At 36.1% G+C, this 22,562-nt stretch overlaps 1 protein-coding gene across 7 annotated transcripts in view; it reads left to right on the forward strand.

Moving 5' to 3' along the window:
- Positions 1-22,562, forward strand: part of MKLN1 (muskelin 1) — a 317,327-nt gene that overhangs the window by 189,926 nt on the left and 104,839 nt on the right. For all 7 annotated transcript variants that reach the window (XM_041727786.1, XM_041727787.1, XM_041727788.1 and 4 more), the window contains one exon: positions 14,562-14,631. In XM_041727786.1, coding sequence (XP_041583720.1) covers positions 14,562-14,631 — 70 coding nt within the window. The remainder of the gene's footprint in view (positions 1-14,561; positions 14,632-22,562) is intronic.

Here is a 22,562-nt window from a genome sequence, read left to right on the forward strand (position 1 = left end):
ATTATAAGTGATGATCTTTTCTATTTTTCTCCCATTTTTTGATAGAGCCATCCTTTCTACTTATTAGAGAACGTTTGTATATACTGTTACGTCATTCTTCTCTTTAAGGTTAGTTTTAGTTCTTTAGTTGTTTTTAGTTCATATGACCAGACTTTATCCTGAAGCTTTTCAAGTTATTTCTTGGTTACATATAGTTTGTTCTTTAGTAGGTTTCTCAGGAAGGATTCAGGAACTTTTACATTTTGTTAACTAAACTGTGCCTTTAAACTTGAAGGACAGTTCTAGGTTCACACGATACACATGTACTTGGGTATCTGAAAATTTTTGTTTCATTTTATTTGAATATGACACAGCTGTTGTGAAGCTTCTTGACATAATTTTTAAAAAAGATTTTATTTATATGAGAGAGGGAAAATGAGCAGAGGGAGGGGCAGAGGGAGAGGGAGAAGCATACTCACTGCTGAGCATAGTGACAAGGGTCAGTATCAGGCTCTATCCTATAGGACCCTGAGATTACAACCCAAGCTGAAGTCAGATGCTTAACCAACTGAGCCATCCAGGTGCCCTGACACTATGCTTTTTCTTATAAGAAACTTGGTCTTTTTACCAGAATGTGTAAATAACTTAAAAAAAATTTTTTTTAAGTTTAATAGTTTGTACTAGGAATATACTGGGTTGAATTTCTGTAATGTGTGCTTCCTTTCGTTGTGTAGATTCAGGTCTTATTTTAGGAAGATTTGCTTGTAGCACAGTTTGAGATACCTGTTTGGTTCCAATTATACATTTATTGAATCACTTGACTGTTGCCTTCTTTTGTATCTGTTTCATTATGTTTACTTATTTTCTGATTTGTTTTTTCCTTATTAGGCTTTTTTCTTAGAGGGGAAAAGAGAGTCTATTCTTTTATTGTGTAGGTTTTTTTTTTTTAGACTTCATTTATTTACTTATTTGAGAGGGTCAGAGAGAGCACATGAGAGAAAGGGAGCCTGACCCTGTCTCAGCTGTGGGAGCTGGGGAAAGGGCAGAGGTGGGAGGGAGGGAAACAAGCGTGCTCAGTGCAGAAGCCAACACAGGGCTCAATTTCACAGCCCTGACATCACAACCTGAGCCAAAATCAAGAGTTCGGCTCAACTAGTGAGCCACCCTTGTGCCCTGTTGGGTGGTTTTTGATTACTGATTCAATTTCGTTGCTGATAATTTGTTCAAATTTTCTATTTCTTTCTGATTTATTTTGGGAGGTTATATGCTTATAGGAATTTATCCATTTTTTTCTAGGTTGTCCAACTTGTTGGCATTTAATTTTTCAAAACATTCTCTTAAAATCCTTTATATTTGTCTCGTGTCAGTTATTTTCCCTCTTTTTCTTCTTCTGATTTTGATTCCTCTCTCTTTTTGACTTGCTGAGTCTAACTAAAGGTTTATGAATTTTATTGACCTTTTCTTTTTTTAAAAAATTTTTATTTATTTATTCATGAGAGACACACAGAGAGAGGCAGAGACACAGGCAGAGGGAGAAACAGGCTCTCTGCGGGGGACCCCCATGCAGGACTCCTCCTGGAACCGGATCACAGCGAGAAGGCAGATACTCCACTGCTGAGCCACCTGAGCATCCCATTTATGACCTTTTCAAAGAACCAGCTCTTGGTTTCATTGATCTGTTTTTTTTTTTTAAAGATTTATTTTTATTTATTTATGATAGTCACAGAGAGAGAGAGGCAGAGACACAGGCAGAGGGAGAAGCAGGCTCCATGCACCGGGAGCCGGACGTGGGATTCAATCCCGGGTCTCCAGGATCGTGCCCTGGGCCAAAGGCAGGCGCTAAACCGCTGCGCCACCCAGGGATCCCTCATTGATCTGTTTTATTGTTGATTTTGTTTGTTTCTATTTTGTGTATCCCTCCTCTAATCTTTATCATTTCTTTTGTTTTTTCATTTCTTGCTTTCTATTGGTTTTGAGTATTCATTGGAGAGTCATAATAGTCCTTCCTATTGTCTAGTCATAATATTTCTGAGCTGTTGTAATTTTGACTTATTGTCCCTTATTAAACTTCAATTATTTTTAAAATTTCTGTTAGGTCATGTTGAAATAATAAATAATCACATTTATCTTTTTTATGGCTGCATATTTTTCACGTGTTTTTATTATCTGCTAGAGTATTATTTGTTTTACATTTGATATTTTTCCTAAAATATATTACTGTAGGCTTTCATTTTAGTTTCCAGTGTTTAAGCAAGTTTGGTTTTCCAGTTTTAGAAGGAAGGACTTCTGTAGGCCGAAGGGACGTGGTTTTTGAGCTTTGTGAAGTATTTTAAAAATTTGGACTTTTGAGATGTAGTGAAGCTTTTTGCCTTTATGTTTTCCAAGAGTCTGAAAACTATGCTCTCTGAAGAGTCACTTTTATTTTTATTTATTTATTTATTTATTTATTTTTTAATTAATTAATTAATTAATTTATGATAGTCACAGAGAGAGAGAGAGAGGCAGAGACACAGACAGAGGGAGAAGCAGGCTCCATGCACTGGGAGCCTGACGTGGGATTCGATCCTGGGTCTCCAGGATCGCGCCCTGGGCCAAAGGCAGGCGCCAAACCGCTGTGCCACCCAGGGATCCCTGAAGAGTCACTTTTAAATGTATTTTGCTGTTGTACTTTTTGAGGTCTGTGTGACTTAGATCTCTGCCCCCCATAATATGAATCTTCTCTGTCCTGAGGTTGATATTGTTTATGATTTAATTCTCTCTTCCGCAATTTCATTTCAGTGGGTCTCTCTTCCAAAAGTAAGAGAATGTTTGTGGGATAGTTCTGAAATCCTCTTAGAATCTAGAATCACCAGTTTTTGAGTGTTCTTAGCCCCTTAGAGATTTCCTGCCTTCTTTGCATTTACCTCATCTTAGAGCCTATGAGAACATTATCTGATTTTATCCAGTTGTCAGATTTCCCTGGTAAGATTATTTTCTATTACTAGAATATTAAACTTTTGGTTTCTTTGTAAAGAGTTGGTTTTTCCTTCATTTTGGGCAGCTCGTTTAAATGAGAATATCATTTTTTTCAGAGGGTTTTTTTTTAACCACCTCAAGTAAAAGAAATCCCCTGCTCTATGTCAATTCCTTGTTTCTTTCTTTTATAACACTTCGTACAGTTTGTAATTACCTTGTTTACAACTATACTTGTTTGTTTTATGTTGCTGCTTATTTGAACATTAGCATCACAAGTGGGGATCCTATCTTTATATCACTGTATTCTTAGAGCCCAGCACAGTGTCTGGCATAGAGGACTCAGTAAATAATTTGTTGAATTAAGTAACTTCAGTTTACAGCAGGCTCCCTCTCCAGCATGGTTCTGTGTGAAAACTGGGATGTATTTGGAAAGGAGTCTAAACCTCTAAAATATGTACAAGTATAAGTGATTTTTGGAGAAGCTATAATTTTTATAGTATGCTCTAATTCTAGCTGTGGATATTTAAAATTGATTTGAGTTGATTTCTATTTTTGCATTTGCATTAATTTTTATTGAATGATTTTTTGTCTCCTAAGTTTTATGTATCTCCATTTATTGTATATTAAGAAATAGATCATAATCTTTTTGGCCTCAGGTACCCATTCTTGTACTGTTATGGTGTCACTCCAGCAGTGTTCACACATAATGGAACCTCTGTTATAATCAGTGGGTTGTGTGTTGTTATTGACTGCTATGTAGGAAGAAGATTATTCATGATACCTTGAATAAAGGATGTAAAAGGGTTTTCACAGAATTGTAGAATGTTAGCATGGTCTCATGAATGGTGCTTTCTAGAAGTGTGCAATGTAGCTGCTCTGATTAGAGCCGGAAGAAACTTGAGACCAAGGAATTTTTAACCTTTCCCTTTGCACTGCAGATGAAGGATTAAAACCCTGAGAGGTTATGTGATGTGCTTAACCGAACCAATTAGTGGCCAACCTCCATAATCTTAAAATTCGTAGTCAAAGTTTAAATCTTCTAGATCCATTTTATCATGTCACTCAACAAGAAGGGCACAGGTTTTAGTGTGGTGTTTTTAAACTATAAAAAAGAAAATATTCCAGACTTGAATCCTTAAATACTCTGTTCAACTGACTTTTTCTCATCAGAATTAGAGGTAGCTTTTGAATGTCTAAAACTGTCAATTTAAAATTGACTGGAGGGACGCCTGGGTGGCTCAGCGGTTTAGCGCCTGTCTTTGGCCCAGGCTGGGATTGAGTCCCACATCGGGCTCCCTGCATGGAGCCTGCTTCTCCCTCTGCCTTGTGTCTCTGCCTCTCTTTCTATGTCTCTCATGAATAAATAAATAAAATCTTTAAAAAATAATAATAAAATAAAATTGGCTGGATTTACTGATAAGTATCTTGAGCATCCATTAATGGGAAAAAAGAAGTTAAATGCTCTTTATTTTCCCCTAAGTGCTGCTTTTTATATTTGTTTTAGGTGTTTAAAGAGCAGTAATTTAAAAGATACTGGGTTTGGGTTTGAGCATATTTAATAAAAAAAAAGATTTTTGATTTGCTGACTTGAACTCAAAATGTCTAGTAAATTATCTTCTCATTATGAATTTTAATAGTTTGTTTCTGATGCTATTCGGTAGTATATATTTAGTACATTTAAAATATGCAAAATAGAGATATAACTTGGAAAAAGTTAATCAGTTATTACATATTTCCCTTGTCCATGTGTTTCACTATACATTTCTATAGTTCTAATTGAAGAATAAAGTTACAGCTTTGTCTTTGTATTCTGTCTGAGAGACTTAATGTGGTTCATTTTTATTGCCTTCAGTTTTCATCCTGTGTTGATAGGAATGAAAACGTACATTTTGAGATTGAAATGTACATTTTTGGAAAGCTGGTAAAAATAGGAAGTCATCTTATTCCTCAATTCATCATCTTTATCAGTTCCTCTTGAGCAGTTCTCAGGTACTATCTGCATTTTATTTTAAGATTTTATTTATTTATTCATGAGAGACAGAGACAGAGAGAGAGAGAGAGAGGCAGAGACACAGGCAGAGGGAGAAGCAGGCTCCATGCAGGGAACCTGACGTGGGTGGGACTCAATCCCGGGTCTCCGGGATCACACCCTGGGCTGAAGGTGGCGCTAAACCGCTGCGCCACCCGGGCTGCCTGCATTTTGTATTTTAAATGTATTTTAGGTTGGCAGATAACTAACCTTAGTAGATTAGTCTTTATTATTTGAATGATATAGTTTACATACCAAATTGTGTCTTTCATAACTTTTTCCTTTGCTTGTCATTTATTTTTTCAGACAATAGTAAAAATGTTAAAATTAGTCATTAAGTACCTAGAAGGGGGGTTGAATCACATTCCTTTGGTTGCCAGAAACAAAGCCTCTTGGCAACTAGAACTTCAATTTCTATTCTCTGTTGTTACCTGGAGTCTTTTTTTTTTTTTTTTTTTTTTTTTGGTCTGGTACATTGTTATCTTACTACTGACTGACTTATTCTTTTTCTTTTATCTCTTACTCAGTATATTATTTTTGCTGCTTCAGTGGCTCTGTTTATTATACATTTTTTTGTCTTATACTTTTCTTACTGGCCCGTGGTATTTCCTATCACTGGTCACTAGCCAGTCTAGATTAGCTGTCTTTTAGATAGTTGTTAGGGAAAGTCACAGGTATGAAACATCACCGTCTAGGATTGCTTCTTAGCAGATATTGTAGATGGAGCATCTCCCCTTTTAGAAACTAGAGGTAGTGAATTGATACTGTTTAGTATGAGAAGTTAATGTCTCTTGCTTCGTCCTGAGAATTAGGAGAAGGAAAGATATTTTATTATACCAATAGTGGTGGTGGATTTTATAAAGTCTTTGGGAAGTACATCAGGAAGTATAGTTAAGAATATGTTTTATAGAATGCTTCCATAGTGGAGAAGGGCCAGTGTTAGTAGTTCCTGCCCTGAACTAGTTTCTCATTTGTCTTGCAGGAGAGTGGAAATGGATTAAGGAAAGGAACATCCAGGAGGGAGAATTAAAAACAATCTACAGTCGACTTTAAGCTTTGGGAGATGATCTATCGCTTAAAAATTTTAAGAGCCAATAAGCCCTTATTTCCTTCTGCATCTCCTATATCTTTAAAAAGAAAGAAAAGTTGGGATGCCTGGGTGGCTCGGTGGTTGGGCGTCTGCCTTTGGCCCAGGGCGTGATTCTGGAGTCCCCGGATCGAGTCCTGCATCGGGCTTCCTGTGTGGAGCCTGCTTCTCCCTCTGCGTGTGTCTCTGCCTCTCTCTGTGTGTCTCCCATGAAAAAATAAATAAAATCTTAAAAAAAAAAAAAAAAAGAAAAAGAAAAGTTGAGGCTGATTTGATCATCTGATCTTAGTGTAGTCAGTTTGCTAGAAGTATGGAAAGTGTTATGATCTCAACAATAATTAATATTTTTAATGCTTACTACAAAAATCTGAACAATATGACAAATAGAAAATTAATAAAATTCCTTAATAGTACTTACGCTTCATTTTAGGCTTATTATATTTGTTCTTGCTTTATATTATATGATATAAATCGGATCATACCATTCATGCTTGTTAATTGTTTAGAAATATGTAAATAATCATTTTTATAAGAGTATAATCATACATGCTTCTTTTTATCTACCATTGCAGAAATGTCTCCAAATCAGCTGACATAGACCTGAAATATTCTTTAATAGCAGTATAATATTCCACGGTTTATATGTTCTATAATTTATTTAATCTTTTCTCTAGTATTATAAAAATGCTACATTAAACAGATTCATACGTACTAGTCTCTCTATGTCTGTCCTTATGCAGTGATGATTTTATTTTTATGGGGTATATTCTGAAATGGGAGTGCTAAGCAAAAGAATGTGTACAAAGTTTGTGGGTTTTTAAAAAGATGTATTTATTTTTAGGGAGAGTGGGGGGAGGGGCTGAGGGAAAAGGAGAATGAGATCCCAAGTAGACTCTGCAGCTAGTGTAGAGACAACCCTGAGACCACACCCAAGACCATGACCCGAGCCAAAACCGAGAGTCAATACCCAACTGACTGAGCCACTCAGGCGCCCCTGTATTTTGAAAGTTTTAATAGATACTATAACATTGACTCTCTGTGTCTACCTTTTCTACCTTATTTTCTGATAGCAAGCATCTAATTTAGTCAACTTGATGGGTGTAAAAAGATACTGTATTTTGTTAATTTTTTCCCCTAACAATATATGGGGATTTAAAGAAATTTTTGTTGCTGTTTACTGGCCATTGTATTTCTTATTCTCAGTGTGAAACAATATTTTGCATATTTTAGATATGCATACCATTTTATTTATTCATGAGAGACACAGAGGCAGAGACATAGGCAGAGGGAGAAGTAGGCTCAATCGCTGAGCCACCCAGGAGTTATTAGTCCTATGAGTTACAAACATTTTTTCTTTTGTGTGTTTCTGATTTTTCTTTAAGGTATTTTTTGTAATACAAAATTTGGCAGCTAAAAAATAATCAAGTAGCTATCTTTTCTTTTACAACTTATGTGTTTCTTGGCAAAAACATCTTTCCAACACTTTTGGTTGTCTATATTGACCCCTAAATACTTTTCCTAAGATTTTTATATATGTATGTATGTTTAAATTGTTAATTGAGATTAATTTTGTATTAGGAATTAACTATTTTCTCTCAACAGATAATTTAGTTGTATAAGCATCACTTAACTAATAACTATCATTTCCTATAGAAATAAGATATCACCTTAGTCAAATACTAAGTTCTAGTTTACACTGGGCTCAATTTCTGGGTTTTTGGGTTTCTCTGAGCTAGGTCTGTACCTACCTATACCATTCCCTATTGTTTTTTAATTATAGAGACTTGAAGCTGATGATGTGAACTTCTCTCACTCTTCTTTTTTATTACTTTTCTTCACTCTTTTTCTACATTTATACAAACTTCTGTGTATTGTGTAACTCTTTGGGTAAAGATTCCCATAGCTCAGATAGTGGGTAGACTGGTAATCTTTTTCTATGTTGTTAGTTCTCTGTGGGTTACCAGGAGACACCTTTCAGTATCTTGATATCCTCAGCCAAGAGGTAAAGTACAATCTCAACTTCAGTGATAAAGGGATAACCAAATCTACTAGGTTAGCTCTTTCTAAAGCTCTTTGTGGGACAGGGAGACCAGCAGCTTTTTTTTTTTTTTTAAATTTTTATTTATTTATGATAGTCACAGAGAGATAGAGAGAGAGGCAGAGACACAGGCAGAGGGAGAAGCAGGCTCCATGCACCGGGAGCCCGACGTGGGATTCGATCCCGGGTCTCCAGGATCGCGCCCTGGGCCAAAGGCAGGCGCCAAACCGCTACGCCACCCAGGGATCCCAGGAGACCAGCAGTTTATCTCAGAAATGCTTATGCAGTTGATACCTTTCTCTTAGATCCATGGATCTCTTGGTTTTCCAAAAGTTTCCCAAACTTTTGTCATGGTTCTTAAAGTTCTGATTCTGGTGTCTGTGACCTGCTGAGCTCAAGAGAGGTGCCTACTAGTTGACCTAGTGTCCGGACTGGAGATTATCTTCAGACTTCCATCTTTCCAAATCCCCTCAGGCTAACCTCACTTTATTTCTGGTTTGTATTTTAGTTTTCATTGTTAAAAAAAAATTAAGTAATCTCTACACCCAGTGTGGGGTTCAAACTCACAACCTCAAGATCAAGTTGCATGTTCCACCAACTGAGCCAGTCAGGCACCCCATTTCTCATTTATTTTATTTCAACTTAGAATAAGCTTTAAATTACAAGTAATAAGTACAAGTAATATATCCAATGCTTTGGTGATCTACTTAATTTTTTCTTTGTAGTGCTACCTATTTATCTTTATCAAATACTTACTAAGCACTTTGTGTGTAGCAGCATTTAGCGTTGGAGTTAGGCATATGAGGATGAGGATGAATACCACCTAGTCCATATTCTCTCAGAGATGTTTTATATAGTTTTTCACTTCTTAAAAAATTTTCACTTGGCATACACACTTTCTAGGTTTGTTTTCTTCCTCTTTGCCTCTTTTTAGTCTCCTTTGCTCAAACTTTGTCATTTAGACCCCAAAGTGATGGACCCCCAGAGCTTAATGAGTCCTTTGATTTCTCTGGTTCCATTTCATTCCTTATCATCCTGTTCATTGTCATGGCTTTAAATATTTTAGCTATGATGTACTGATATCCCTAAAGATAAGTGCATTTTTCATTTGGCGTTTCCCCTGAATTTCAGGCTCAGATGTCCAACTACTCTAAAAGGCTGTTTAAATAGGCATTTCAAAATTCAGAAGACCACAACATAGTGTAACTGTTTACCCCCTTGACTTTGCATTTATTGGTCCATCTGCTCACTTTTCAGATTATGATTGGTTAGCTCCCTCATGTCATTCATTAACATGAATCATTTTTGTAGTCCCACTTTATCATGGTTAATGTGCGATTTTCTTTCATACTCTGTAATGTTCATCTCAAAGTGATTTTTTTTTAATTTTAGTTTTTTAGCTTTAGTTTTAGCTATAGTATAGTTTTTCCATGTAGGATTATCTTCATTTTGTGTTTTGTAATTCATTCTTAAAAAACACTTTTTTGGGACACCTGGGTGGCTCAGTCAGTTAAGTATCTGACTCTTGATTTCAGCTCAGGTCCTGATCTCAGCATTGTGAGATCGAGCCTGTGCTGGAGTTCTGCACTCAGCACGGAGTCTGCTTGAGATTCCTTCTCCCTCTGCTCCTTCTCCTGCTGTGCTAAATAAATACATACTGACATATATACATACATAATCTTTAGAAAATAAACACACCTTTTTTTACTGATTATGAAACTAATATGTGTTAATTTTAGAAAGCTTGAAAAGTACGATGAAGGAAAAAAGTACATGTAATCTCATCATTGAAAGCAACACCGACAATTTAGTATATGTTCTTGTCTTTCTCTGCATGAATATTATTACTTACAACACTTGATTCATCATGTATATACTATAAACTACTTTTTCTCTTCACTTACTGTGCAGTGAGCATTTTCCAATGACATTAAAGTCAGCCTTGTAGATCATGAGTACATGGTATTCTGTAATACAAGTGTGTATTAATTTGTCTAATTAATTCCTAATTGTGGCACAATTAGGTTGCTTGCAGTTTGCTATTATAAACTGTGCTGTGATGAATATGAATGATTTACATCCCCTGGATTACTTTTTAGGTTAAGTTCCAAGAAGTGGAAATAATTCTCAGGCTGTATAGTGTAGACTTTTGAGTCAGACTGCCTTGGATTAAAATCCTGACTTCTTAGATGTGTGTATATTGAGGCAAATTAATTTACCTCTCTTGTTTCTTAATCTGTACATTGAAGATAATAATCTATACATGGAAAGCACTGAGAACAGCATCTGGAATGTCATAAAAACTCAGAAATGTTAGATGCTAGCATCGTCATTGTGGACATGATGGTTATCATCATTTTTATTTAAAGGATACACACATTTGAAATGTCTTTGATTTGTATTAAAATTCTCTTGAAAAGTTCTATGAATTTGCATTCCTACCAACAAAATATGAGGGTATCATTTTACCAGCTCTGGCCAACAACTGAGGTTAAAATTAAAGCATTTTTTTTTTCTATTTCCTTCCTTCCTTCTTTCCTTCTTTTTTTTTAGAGAGAGAGAGTGTACCATGGTGGGGAGGGATAGGGACAGAATCTTAAGCAGACTCCCTGCTGAGCTTAGAGGCATGTGGAGCTTGATCTCATGACCCTGAAATCATGACCTGAGCTGGAATCAGGAATTGAATGCTTAATCCACTGAGCCACTGAGGCATCCCAAAACTTTTTTTAGTGGTGTGGCCCATTTTTTGTTTATTTATTTATTTTAAATTTTATTTTATCTTATAATAAAAGAATTAAAGGCCTGTGCTGAGATCAAGAGCCAGATTCATAACTGACTGAGCCACCCAGTTTCGTTTCTTTTCTTTTCTTTTCTTTTCTTTTCTTTTCTTTTCTTTTCTTTTCTTTTCTTTTCTTTTCTTTTCTTCTTTTCTTTTCTTTCTTTTCTTTTCTTTTCTTTTCTTTTCTTTTCTTTTCTTTTCTTTCTTTTCTTTTCTTTTCTTTTTTCTTTTCTTTTCTTTTTTCTCTTTTTTCTTTTCTTCCTTTCCTTTCTTCTTTCTTTCTTTCTTTCTTTCTTTCTTTCTTTCTTTCTTTCTTTCGTCATTCAGTCATTCATTCACTCACTCACTCACTCACTCTACACCCAATGTGGGGCTTGAATGCATGAACCGAAGAACAAGAATCACATGTTCTTTTTTTTTTTTTTTTTTTTTTTTTTTAGAATCACATGTTCTGACTTAACCAGCCAGGTGCCAATGTAGACCCAATTTTTAAAATTTATTTATTTATTTATTCATGATAGACATGGGGGGGTGGCAGATACACAGGCAGAGGGAGAAGCAGGCTCCATCCCAGGAGCCTGACGCGGGACTCAATCCCGGGACCCCAGGATCATGTCCTGGGCCAAAGGCAGGCGCCAAACTGCTGAGCCACCCAGGGATCCCCTATACCCAATTTTATAGGGAAAATATATATTTTTGTTTTAATCTCTAGTTTTGCTTATAATTGATTTTGAATATTTGTTTTTTTCCCACTTTTATATGAGGTATTTATGTTTAAGTACTATGAATGTATATATGTATGTAGTTCATGCCCAATGTGGGGCTTGAACTCAAGACTCTGAAATCAAGAGTCATATGTGCTACTCACTAAGCCAACTAGATGTCCCTAAGTGCTCTTTAAATATTCAATTTTTAGTTAACCTTTGTGTTTTTTTTATTTTTAAAGATTTTATTTATTTATTCATGAGAGACAGAGAGAGAGAGAAAGAGAGAGAGAGGCAGGCAGAGACATAGGCAAAGAGAGAAGCAGGCTCCGTGCAGGGAGCCCGATGTGGGACTCGATCCCGGGAGTCCAGGATCATGCCCTGAGCCAAAGGCAGACGCTCAACTGTTGAGCCACCCAGGCATCCCATCCCACCTTTTGTGTTTTATGTTGCCTGTACATTTTCCAGTTGGTGACTGCCCTTTTAATTTTGTTTGAGGTTATTTTCTGTATTAACGTTTTACCTGTGTGAGATTTGTATATAAAGGCAGTTCTTTTCCATATAGTTCTGCCTTCAAAAAAAATTAATTCACTCATCTCTTTGGCATTTATTAAATACTTTCTTTGTGCCAGGTATAGAAGTGATTTTTTTTATACGCCTTTTTTTTTTTTTTTAGAATGACTTTAGCTTTATAGAAAACTTAGTACAGACTTCCCAGTACCTAGTTTCTCCTATTGCTAACATCTTATGTTACCATGGTAATTTGTCACAAGTAATATACCAACGTTGATATATATCACTGTTATCTAAATTCCACATTTTATTTGGACTTTACTAGCTTTACCGCAAATGTTCTCTTGCTGATACTGGATCTCATCTAAAACATGATCACTTCTGGGGTGCCCTGCTGGCTGAGTTGGAAGAACATGTGACTCTTGATGTCAGAGTTGTGAGTTTGAGCCCCACACTGGGTGTAGAGATTACTAAAATAAAAATATCATTACTTTTAGTTATCATGTCTCCTTCCTTGCCTCTGGTCTGTGACAGGTTTTCAGTCTTTTCTTACTTTCTATTATATTGAGGGTTTTGAGGAATATTAGTCATAAATATTCTTGAATATTCTTTTTTCAAAAAAGATTTTATTTATTTATTAATGAGAGATACAGAGAGAGACAGAGGCACAGGCAGAGGGAGAAGCAGACTCCTGGCAGGGAGCCTGATGCGAGACTCGGTCCCAGGACCCCAGGATGACTACCTGAGCCAAAGGCAGACGCTCAACCACTAAGCAACCCCAGGTGCTCCTCTTGAATATTATTCAATTTAAGTTTGTCAAGATGGTTAGACTGGGGTTATTTATTCCATTCTTTGGGTTATAATCCAATACTACATTATTTATTTTGTTATTTACATTATTTCAGCTTTGACCATTCAGTCTTTCGTTCTTTTACCTTAGCTCCTCTTTTTGACATGTTTCCATCCGTTTTTTTTTTTTTTTTTTTTTTTTTTCCTTGAGTGCTACAGAATGCTCCGGGCTTATTTTCTGAATTACCTGCTCCAATCCTAGAACTAGCTATTTTCCCTAGAATCCTTGTTTTCTCTTATTGGGGAATGCTATGTAGAAACGAAGACCTGGGTGCTGCTTGTGTTCACTCCTGCTGGGGTGTCACTACTTTTAGTCCCTCTTAGTGAATAGTGCTAGGAAGTACTATTTGTGTGTTGTTTGTGCATGCATGCACTTGCATGTTTATAATTACTTTTATATCTACTTATCTGTGTCTATATTAAATTAAACATGAGGGGATCCCTGGGTGGCTCAGCGGTTTTTAGCATCTGCCTTTGGCCCAGCACGTGATGCTGGAGTTCCGGGGCGTGATGCTGGAGTCCCGGGATCGAGTCCCACATCAGGCTCCCTGCATGGAGCCTGCTTTTTCCTCTGCCTGTGTCTCTGCTTCTCTCTCTCTCTGTATGTCTATCCTGAGTAAATAAATAAAATCTTTAAAAAAAATAATTAAACATGAGTACATAGGTATGTTTCTGGCTCCAGTACCACAGGGTTCATTATAATCTTCCACACTTTGCCTTTCTATAACTTTCCACTCCAAAGTGATAAACTTGATCCTACCGTCTACCATCCATTTAGTTATTTGTTCAGCCCCAGTATACATGTAAACTGATTCAGAATTAACCCGTATCAACTTCCCCAAATAAAGTACAGTTTTTATGTGTGGTTTCATTTGTGTTTAGCTTTACTGGTTTCCAGTGAAAACATCATCTTCCAAAGTTACATGTGTCACTTTCTGTTTTCACCCATGGTTCTGCTTTTGACATTGTGCTTTAAAGACTTAATCTAGGGGCTCCTGGGTGGCACAGTCTGACTCTTGGTTTTAGCTCAGGTCATGGTCTCAGGATCATGAGATTGAGCTCTGTGTCAGGCTCCATGCTCACTGTGGAGTCTGCTAAAGTTTCTCTCTGCCTCTCCCACTGCCTCTCCTCTTGTTCATGCCCTCTTCTCTCTTTCTCTCAATAAATAAAACTTAAAAAAAAAAAAGACTTCTTAATCTAAAGATCGTATATACGTATAGATCGTATATCTAAAGATATACAGGATGTTGCATATAATACATACATAACATACATATGTGTAATATATCTAATATGTATATATGATATTTCATTTATTCTTAGGTATTTTATTTTCTTTTTTTACCTTAAATTCCCGAATACACCTACTGTTCACTTTGTCACTTGGTGTGAGGTGAAAGTATATCTCCTTGCTTTTCTCCATTGTTTGAAATGCTATCTTTATCATATTTTTAAAATCATATATATACTAGGACTTTTATGTTTCTTATTGTTTTATTGCCTCTTTGTTCAAGTTCCAAACATGTAACTTTATGATAATTTCAGCATCTCGTAAATTATTCTTTTTGCATATCCATATTCACTTAAAATTTTAATTATTTGCTATAATTTCCTTTTCTATTTTTCAGGAACATTTTAGTGGATAAACCAAATGACCAGTCTTCAAGGTGGTCTTCAGAGAGCAACTATCCTCCCCAGGTAATATGGTAGCTCCTGATACCATATTGACATCAGTTATCTAGAATCCATTAATAATTTATTCAGTCTTTGAAACTGTGAGATAGGTTTTTATTTCCTTTTTTTATTTAAGTGTTGGAAGAATTTTTATTTCATAGGTAAATACAGTGTGGAATTTGATGAAACAGACTTTTACTTCTGTCTACTGGAGCATTTATTAATTTTTAAAGATTTTATTTATTTTAGAGAGAGAGAGTGTGCATGAGCAGAGGGAGAGGAAGAAAAAGAATCTCAAGCAGATTCTGTGCTGAGGGCAGAGCCCTGTGCAGGGCTCACTCTTACAACCCTGAGCCAAAATCAAGAATTGGGTGCTTAACCCACTGAGCCACCCGGGCACCCTGTCTGTTGGAGCATTTAAAATCTAAAATGTATTTTTTCCATATTACTAATGATACAAAATTAGGTTTCTTGATACTTTTTGAGGAAAATGTTAATGAAAAGTACCTGTTAAGTTACCATTACTGTTTTGAGCAGTAACTGATCTCCGTGCTGATCTGAGCAGAGGTTGTGACTTCTGTACTTAAAACTCAAGTCATTCTGTAAATGTTTAAGGAAATGTAAGTTGAACTTTGACTCAGTGACTCAATGACTGCCTTTTAGGGAAAGTATACTTAATATAGTTCATTATTTTACTAAAGTGATGTATTTAGATGATGTCAAGACCATGAACTAAAAAAAAAAGACCATGAACTAAACTCTTTCCTTGACAAGTAGTATCTGAGGTCATTTGAATTTAAAAATAGTCATTCTTCCAGTTATATACTTTAAGCATTAAAACTTATGTCCATATCCTTAAGGAAATGAATGCTCTGATAGGTAAAGCAGATGAAAGGATAAAACTTATTTTTTTTTATTCTAGTGTATGTAGTCTCTATACTTATTTTTCCTTTTATGTATATATTTTTAATGGTTTGCATACCTTTTGTCGTCACCTGGTGTTTAAATGTTCCATTGCAGGGGCACCTGGGTGGCTTAGTCAGTTAAGCATCTGACTCTTGGTTTTGACTCAGGTCATCTCACAGTCTTGAGATCAAGCCCTGAGTTAGGCTCTGCTCTCAGCAGGGAGTCTGCAAGTCTGCCTCCCCACTGCACACCCCCCACCCCTCCCTCAGCTAGTGCACATGTGCACCCATGCTTGCTCTCTTTCTCTCTCAAATAAATAAATAAAATCATTAAAAAAATAAATGTTCATTGTAAAATATACATCCAAAGAATATATACTCATACTTTTTATATATAGTATAAGGCGTAACAAAACAAATATCTATTCATCAGTTGTCTTTAGAAATATAAAATATCCATGACCTTCTGAAGCCTCTTGTGAGCCCCATCTAATATTTGTCCTCTAACTCCACCCCAGTAACTATTATTTCATGCTTTGTTAAGCATTTTCTTACAGTATCATATATGTGCATTTATACATGTGCTATGATTTAAATTTTATCTGGCTTTGACTTTATATAAATATAAGTTGAATCACTCATTATAAATCTTGATCTGCTTTTCTTTTGTCTTATGTTAAAGTATTAATGTTGCTGAATATTATTGTAGTTTCTTAATTTTCACTACTATATAGTATTCTAGTGTATAAGTATGCCAAAATGTATTTATCCGTTTTGCAATTGATAGGTGTTTCAGTTTTTTATAGTTTTTTGCTATTATGAATAGGCTGCTGTGAACATTTTTGTATATTGTCTCCTAGTACATATGTGCAAAATTTTCTTTAGGATATATACCTTGGAGTACAGTTGTTGAATCATAGGGTACATGTATGTTCAGCTTTTATCAGGTAATGAAAAACTGTTTTACAGAATGGCTGTATAATTTGTACTCTCACTGACAGCATATGAAAGTTACTGTGCATTGAATTCTCTCTTTCACTTCTATGGTGGATTTTGCCAATCTGTTAGATCTTTCATTATAATTCACTATGCTTTTAATTTGTATTTTCCTGTTTATGTTCAAGCCTTTTTGCTTGTGCTGGTGGGTTTACTTTGTGTACATTGTTGGTGGGCGCCCCCCCCCCCACCTTCTGCACACTGAAACTGAATACATTGTGTTTTTAATCATGTTTTTCGTATTCACATTTTGATTTTACTTAATTTGAGCCCTCAAATTTGTGTGTGTGTGTGTGTGTGTTTACTCAGTTGTTTTTATGTCTTACTAATGAATTATATATAATTTTTTTATTCAAACAGTGGTAACCTCTTTACTATGAAATTTCCTTTGTTTATTATGGAACAGTATTTTGAAGGCAGTAGTACTTAATGTCTTTTTATTTATTTATTTGCTTATTCATTCAGAAATTACTTACTAAGCACCCATGGGTTACCGAACTTTACAACAGTGAACTAACTATTGTCTTTCTTCTAACTAAGCCAAGAAATACTGTCAGTCAATTAATATTCAATGTGATAAGACCTAGAGTATAAGTTACTTAATGTATTTATGATTTAAAACAGACTAAGTTATCATGGAAATGGGTAACATGAATCTATTTTTCTTCATTGTAATTACAACTCAAATATAACTGGGGTTCCATGTAGTCATCTCGAAGACAATAATCTTGACAGAAAAATATAATTGAAAGTAATTTCAGTTTTTACTTAGTTTTGTGGGAAACTGCCATATGGGATGGAATGGGTATAATTTTTAATATAGAGATACATAGCAAGTAGTCTTGTATTCCTAGAGAATGGAGCTAGGTCTATAATACTAATTCCAACCCTTCTTTCTCTTTTTTCAAACCATATTCTGAAAATTACTAAAAATTACTGAATTTTTTTAAAAAAGATTTTATTTATTCATGAGAGGCACAGAGAGAGAGAGGCAGAGATATAGGCCCAGGGAAAAGCAGGATCCCGTTATGGGACTCCATCCCAGGACCCCGGGATCACACAGCCAAAGGCTTAACCACTGAGCCACCCAGGTGCCCCAAAGGGCTGAATTTTTAAAAGATACACACATAAAGTTTATGAAAACTGGGACCCAAAATTGATTCATTAGCACAAGTATAAAACAGAAGGAATCCCTACCTCTGTGGGTTACTGTGGGAAAAGTTGCATTGGCACTGAGTAGAGGAGGAGAAAACTGGTCCCTGAGAGGTTTCAGCAATGTATTATTTGTTTATATTTGGTAATCAGATTCTTAATACTTGGCTATTCAAGAAACCTTAATAGTGTGATTTTAGTTTTAAGTGGGTTAGATGGATAGTGCTCTTAAGGTTCTCAATTGAAGCAAGTGCAAATCCTCTCTGAAGATTTTCTCAAGGCTTTTCTCAAGGCTTGAGGTAGTTTCCATAAATCATTATTCACATACACAAAGGTAACCAAATGTACCAGGAAACAAGGTACTGGTAGTAAAACTAAGAAGGAATGATAGCAGAAACCTGCAAAAATGTTAGGTATAGAAATCAAAAGCAGTGAAAGATACCAAAATGAAAATAATTAACATACTGTATTTAAGGAAATAAGAGATATGTTTACCTTTAAAAAGTGATCTCACAGGGCAGCCCAGGTGGCACAGTGGTTTAGCTCCGCCTTTGGCCCAGGGTGTGATCCTGGAGACCCAAGATTGAGTCCCACGTTGGGCTCCCTGCATGGAGCCTGCTTCTCGCTCTGCCTGTCTCTGCCTCTCTCTCTCTCTCTCTCTCTCACTCTCATGAATAAATAAATAAAATCTTAAAAAAAGATCTTACAAAAGATCTTTAAAGAAAGAACCAAATAAACTTAAAAGTATAATAACAAAAATTATTTGTGACCAACAGTCCAACTAAGGAGGATGAAATAGCAAGAAAAAATATTTTTGAGGGTACAGTGTATTGACAATAAAGAAGTAAAGAGTGATAGGGCCACAATTGAGGAAAATACAGGAACCCATAGAGGGGAAACACTTTTAGAACCACTTTTCCACTGGGTTTCTATTGATTTCTGAAGAAGTGGTTAAGATACTGGAAAGCTGAATAGCACTTCTGACAGACTCTTGAGGCCAGGAAGATAAAGATGAGGAATCAGAGCCAGGAATGTGATAGATTAGCAGGTTCCATACTCTGGGTTAGGACCTGAAGCTATGTTTGAGGAGTAAGGTGAGCCAGAGATACTCTGGCCCTTATAGGGACTGAAGCCCAATTTCATGTTATCTCAGTCCTTGAAATTCGATTAAAATAATCAAGAAGTGGTAGTATCACTAGTCATGGGCCTGCAGCAAATACACCTCTTCTAGAGGAAGATAATATCCTAGGTGTTTAATTATTTTTAGTTTTCTATATTTGATATCTACCAAAAATAACAGAGTTTACAGATAATAGAATTTTAGATACAGGTTTTAAAATAAGTGCCCTTAAGGTGTTAAGGGGAAAAAAGGAAATCAAAATCATTATTGAAAATTTTGCAGGGGATCCTTGGGTGACTCAACAGTTTAGCGCCTGCCTTTGGCCCAGGGCATGATCCTGGAGTCCTGGGATTGGGTCCCACGTGGGGCTCCTTGCATGGAGCCTGCTTCTCCCTCTGCCTCCCCCACACTCCCCCCCCCCCGTGTTTCTCGTGAATAAATAAAATATTTTTTTAAAAAATTTGCTTGAAACCTCATGCAGTATTGTTAAAATAAATAAATACATGAAAATTAAAAAAAAAGAAAAAAAAAAAAAAAGAAAATTAAAAAAAAAGAATTTTGCAGAGAATTGGGAACTATTAAAAAAAAAAAAAGACCACAGTAGAAATGAAAAATTTAGTAACCCAAATTGCAAATTGCAGTTATGAGAATAAAAAAGAATTGTCCAAAAACTTTCTAAAATGTAATATGCTTTATGTAAAATGGCAATATTATTGTCCTAGATCACTGAGAAAATAATTGTCAATAATATTAATTTGACAGATACAAAAAATTACTTACCTTTGTAGTTTATTTTAATAAGAAACTACTACCTGACCTACATATTTCAGAGCACTTAAGAGGGTACTCAGGATATATAACTTAGTTCTGTTATTTTAATTTTGGATAAGTAGAATCCTTATTTCATGAAGTGTTACCATTAATTAGTGCCTTACATATATTTCTCCATATTTGTTTTTAGTGATCTACCTCCCCAGTGACCATATGGTAATTGTAAGGATTTGGTGCATGTACTAGCTACTTTACTTCCCTAAAACTGTGAGAAGTATTTCTATTTCTAACATGTTTTGGTTTTATAGATCATTGATTCTGTTATTCACAGTAGTTATGTTTTATAAAGTTGCCATGAACTCTGCACTAGTGAATACTCAGCCATTGCTCCTAGGGGAAATACACAGTTAGACTCCTGTCTTTGGTGATAACGTTTTTCTCTACTAATCAGTATATAACCGTACTTCATGTGTGTTTGTTTACAGGCACTGTATTTTATATGTATCGTTTATTCATTAGCATTGAACTTACAGCCATAGTACTATTAATTCATACTTGAATGGGATCCCTGGGTGGCGCAGCGGTTTGGCGCCTGCCTTTGGCTCAGGGCGCCATCCTGGAGACCCGGGATCAAATCCCACATCGGGCTCTCGGTGCATGGAGCCTGCTTCTCCCTCTGCCTGTGTCTCTGCCTCTCTCTCTCTCTCTCTCTGTGACTATCATAAATAAATTAAAAAAAAAATTCATACTTGAATGAAGCTTGAGATAAGAGTCCAAAGAGTAAGGATCTCAATATGAGTGAGTCTTGCCACAGGGAAGCCAGAGAGTTTTCACAAAGTCTCAGGATCTACCTGATGGCATGTGGCAGACTCTTGAGGAAACTAAGGTTTTGACACAATTAGATTTAGCCAGAGAAAAATGAACATGTTCTAAGAGAACTTCCACATAGTTTTGTATAGTCATAGGTCCTGTGACTCAGAAATGCTTCACATAGAGGTGGCACCATTGGACTCACATTTCCCTAGCTCTAGGTGCTCCCTTTGCTGCAGGGATGCAATGGCCTCTTCATTAGAACTTTTCAAGCCGGTTTAGCGCCTGCCTTCGGCCCAGGGCATGATCCTGGAGACCCGGGATCGAGTCCCACATCAGGCTCCCTGCATGGAACCTGATTCTCCCTCTGCCTGTGTCTCTCTCTCTCTCTCTCTCTCTCTCTCTGTGTGTGTGTCTTTCATGAATAAATAAAATCTTTAAAAATAATAATAATAACTTTTCAAGCCAAATGGGCACTGAAGGAATGATTGAAGTTTCTCTGGGGCTCAGGGAACTTCTTTGAAATTCCTTTGGAAAGGGGGTATTACTGCCCCAACCCGACACATATTTCCTCTGTAAGGCACATCACAGTTAGAAACATTAGATATCACTTCAGCACTCTACTTGGGGATCAAAAGATGTGACACAACATAGATGGTGCAAAGGACATTTGTTTATAGTGTAGTAGAGTTAAACCAAGAAGGCAGAGCCTTGTTTGACCTTAGCTTGGAGAGTGGGCATTGGGCAATTCAGATTTTTTGCCACTCTGTGCATGCGTGGGAATGACTATGGAAGTGCTGCAAGTATTGATTTTGATGCTGAAAATAAATTTTAGTGAGTAGGCCAATTCATAAATAAGGAATCCACAAGTAATGAGAAGTGACTCTACTGTAACTAAAATTCATTTATCATGTCTTGAACAGATCTGAGAATCAGAAAAAAGAAGACTCCAAAAAACTGAAATCGTGAAATTTTAGGTTCTGAGAGCCTTTCCTAGGATCTCCTTTTGTTTTAATGTAGTTTATTTGGTTAGTATGTATGTATGTATTTATGACAGAGAGAGAGAGAGAGAGGCAGAGACACAGGCAGAGGGAGAAACAGGCTCCATGTAAGGAGCCCGATTTGGGACTTGATTCCCAGATGGCAGGATCATGCCCTGAGCCAAAGGCACATGCCCAACCGCTGAGCCACCCAGGTGTCCCACCCTAAATTTCTGACTTCTTGTCCCTGATTTCTAGACTCAAAGGACTCCTGGTTAGGGCAGCCCACCCAGATAATCTCTGTTTTAATTAAAGTGAACTGATTGGAACCTTAAGTATATCTATTGTCATTCCTTCACAGCACCTGGATTAGTGTTTGACTATCCGGGAGAAGGTTTGCGTACATCGACCAGGAATTATCCTGCAGTAGCTTCTCACCTTTTGTCTGTAACTTTCATTCACTCAATTCAGTATGTGCAAATTTAGTGGCTGCTGTATGTCACACACTCTTGTAGGTGGTTGGAGTATATCACTAAGGAAAATCAGTGAGATATAAGCAGGACACATATTTCTGCCCTCATAGAGCTTATTTTTTGAGGAGAGAGAAAGACAATACACAAAATAAATAATGTATTAAGAAATGAAAAGTGATATTGCAGTAATCCCGGCAAGAGATTTTGGAAGCTTTAGACTGGGTGGTGGTTACCCAGGTGAGGAAAACTATGAAAGCGTTTTGAAAAATGTAAAATCATATGTATACATTTTTAAGACTAAATACAAAAGTTGAATATTGCTTCTCTTTTCTCTTCTGACTGGTATTATTTTTGACTAGGAAGAAAAAGTAGGGGAGATTCTTGATTTTCTCTGTTTTGTATGCCTTCTGTCTCTATCACATATTGTTGTAAATAATCTACCACTGACTCTATGGAAACTAGGGTCAGAGAGTTCACCTTTCTAAAATTGTGTTTATTCATCCATAAAAATAAGGTTTTAGGGTTATCATGTACTCTTAGGTGTTTTATTTCTGGATTTCTAAATTTTTTATATTATCTGTAAGTCGTCTTCTAAGGTAGTGGGTAAATGAAAGTATAACTATTACTAGTTAACATCACATTTTTTTTTTGATAGCAGAAATACTTACTTTGTATCCATCATAGATAGAATCATAGGACTCCTTTCATTCTACTTCATGTTGTGGTTAGTTGTTAGTGTGTATTTTCC

Source organism: Vulpes lagopus, chromosome 13, assembly GCF_018345385.1.
Source record: "Vulpes lagopus strain Blue_001 chromosome 13, ASM1834538v1, whole genome shotgun sequence".
Taxonomy (NCBI): domain Eukaryota; kingdom Metazoa; phylum Chordata; class Mammalia; order Carnivora; family Canidae; genus Vulpes; species Vulpes lagopus.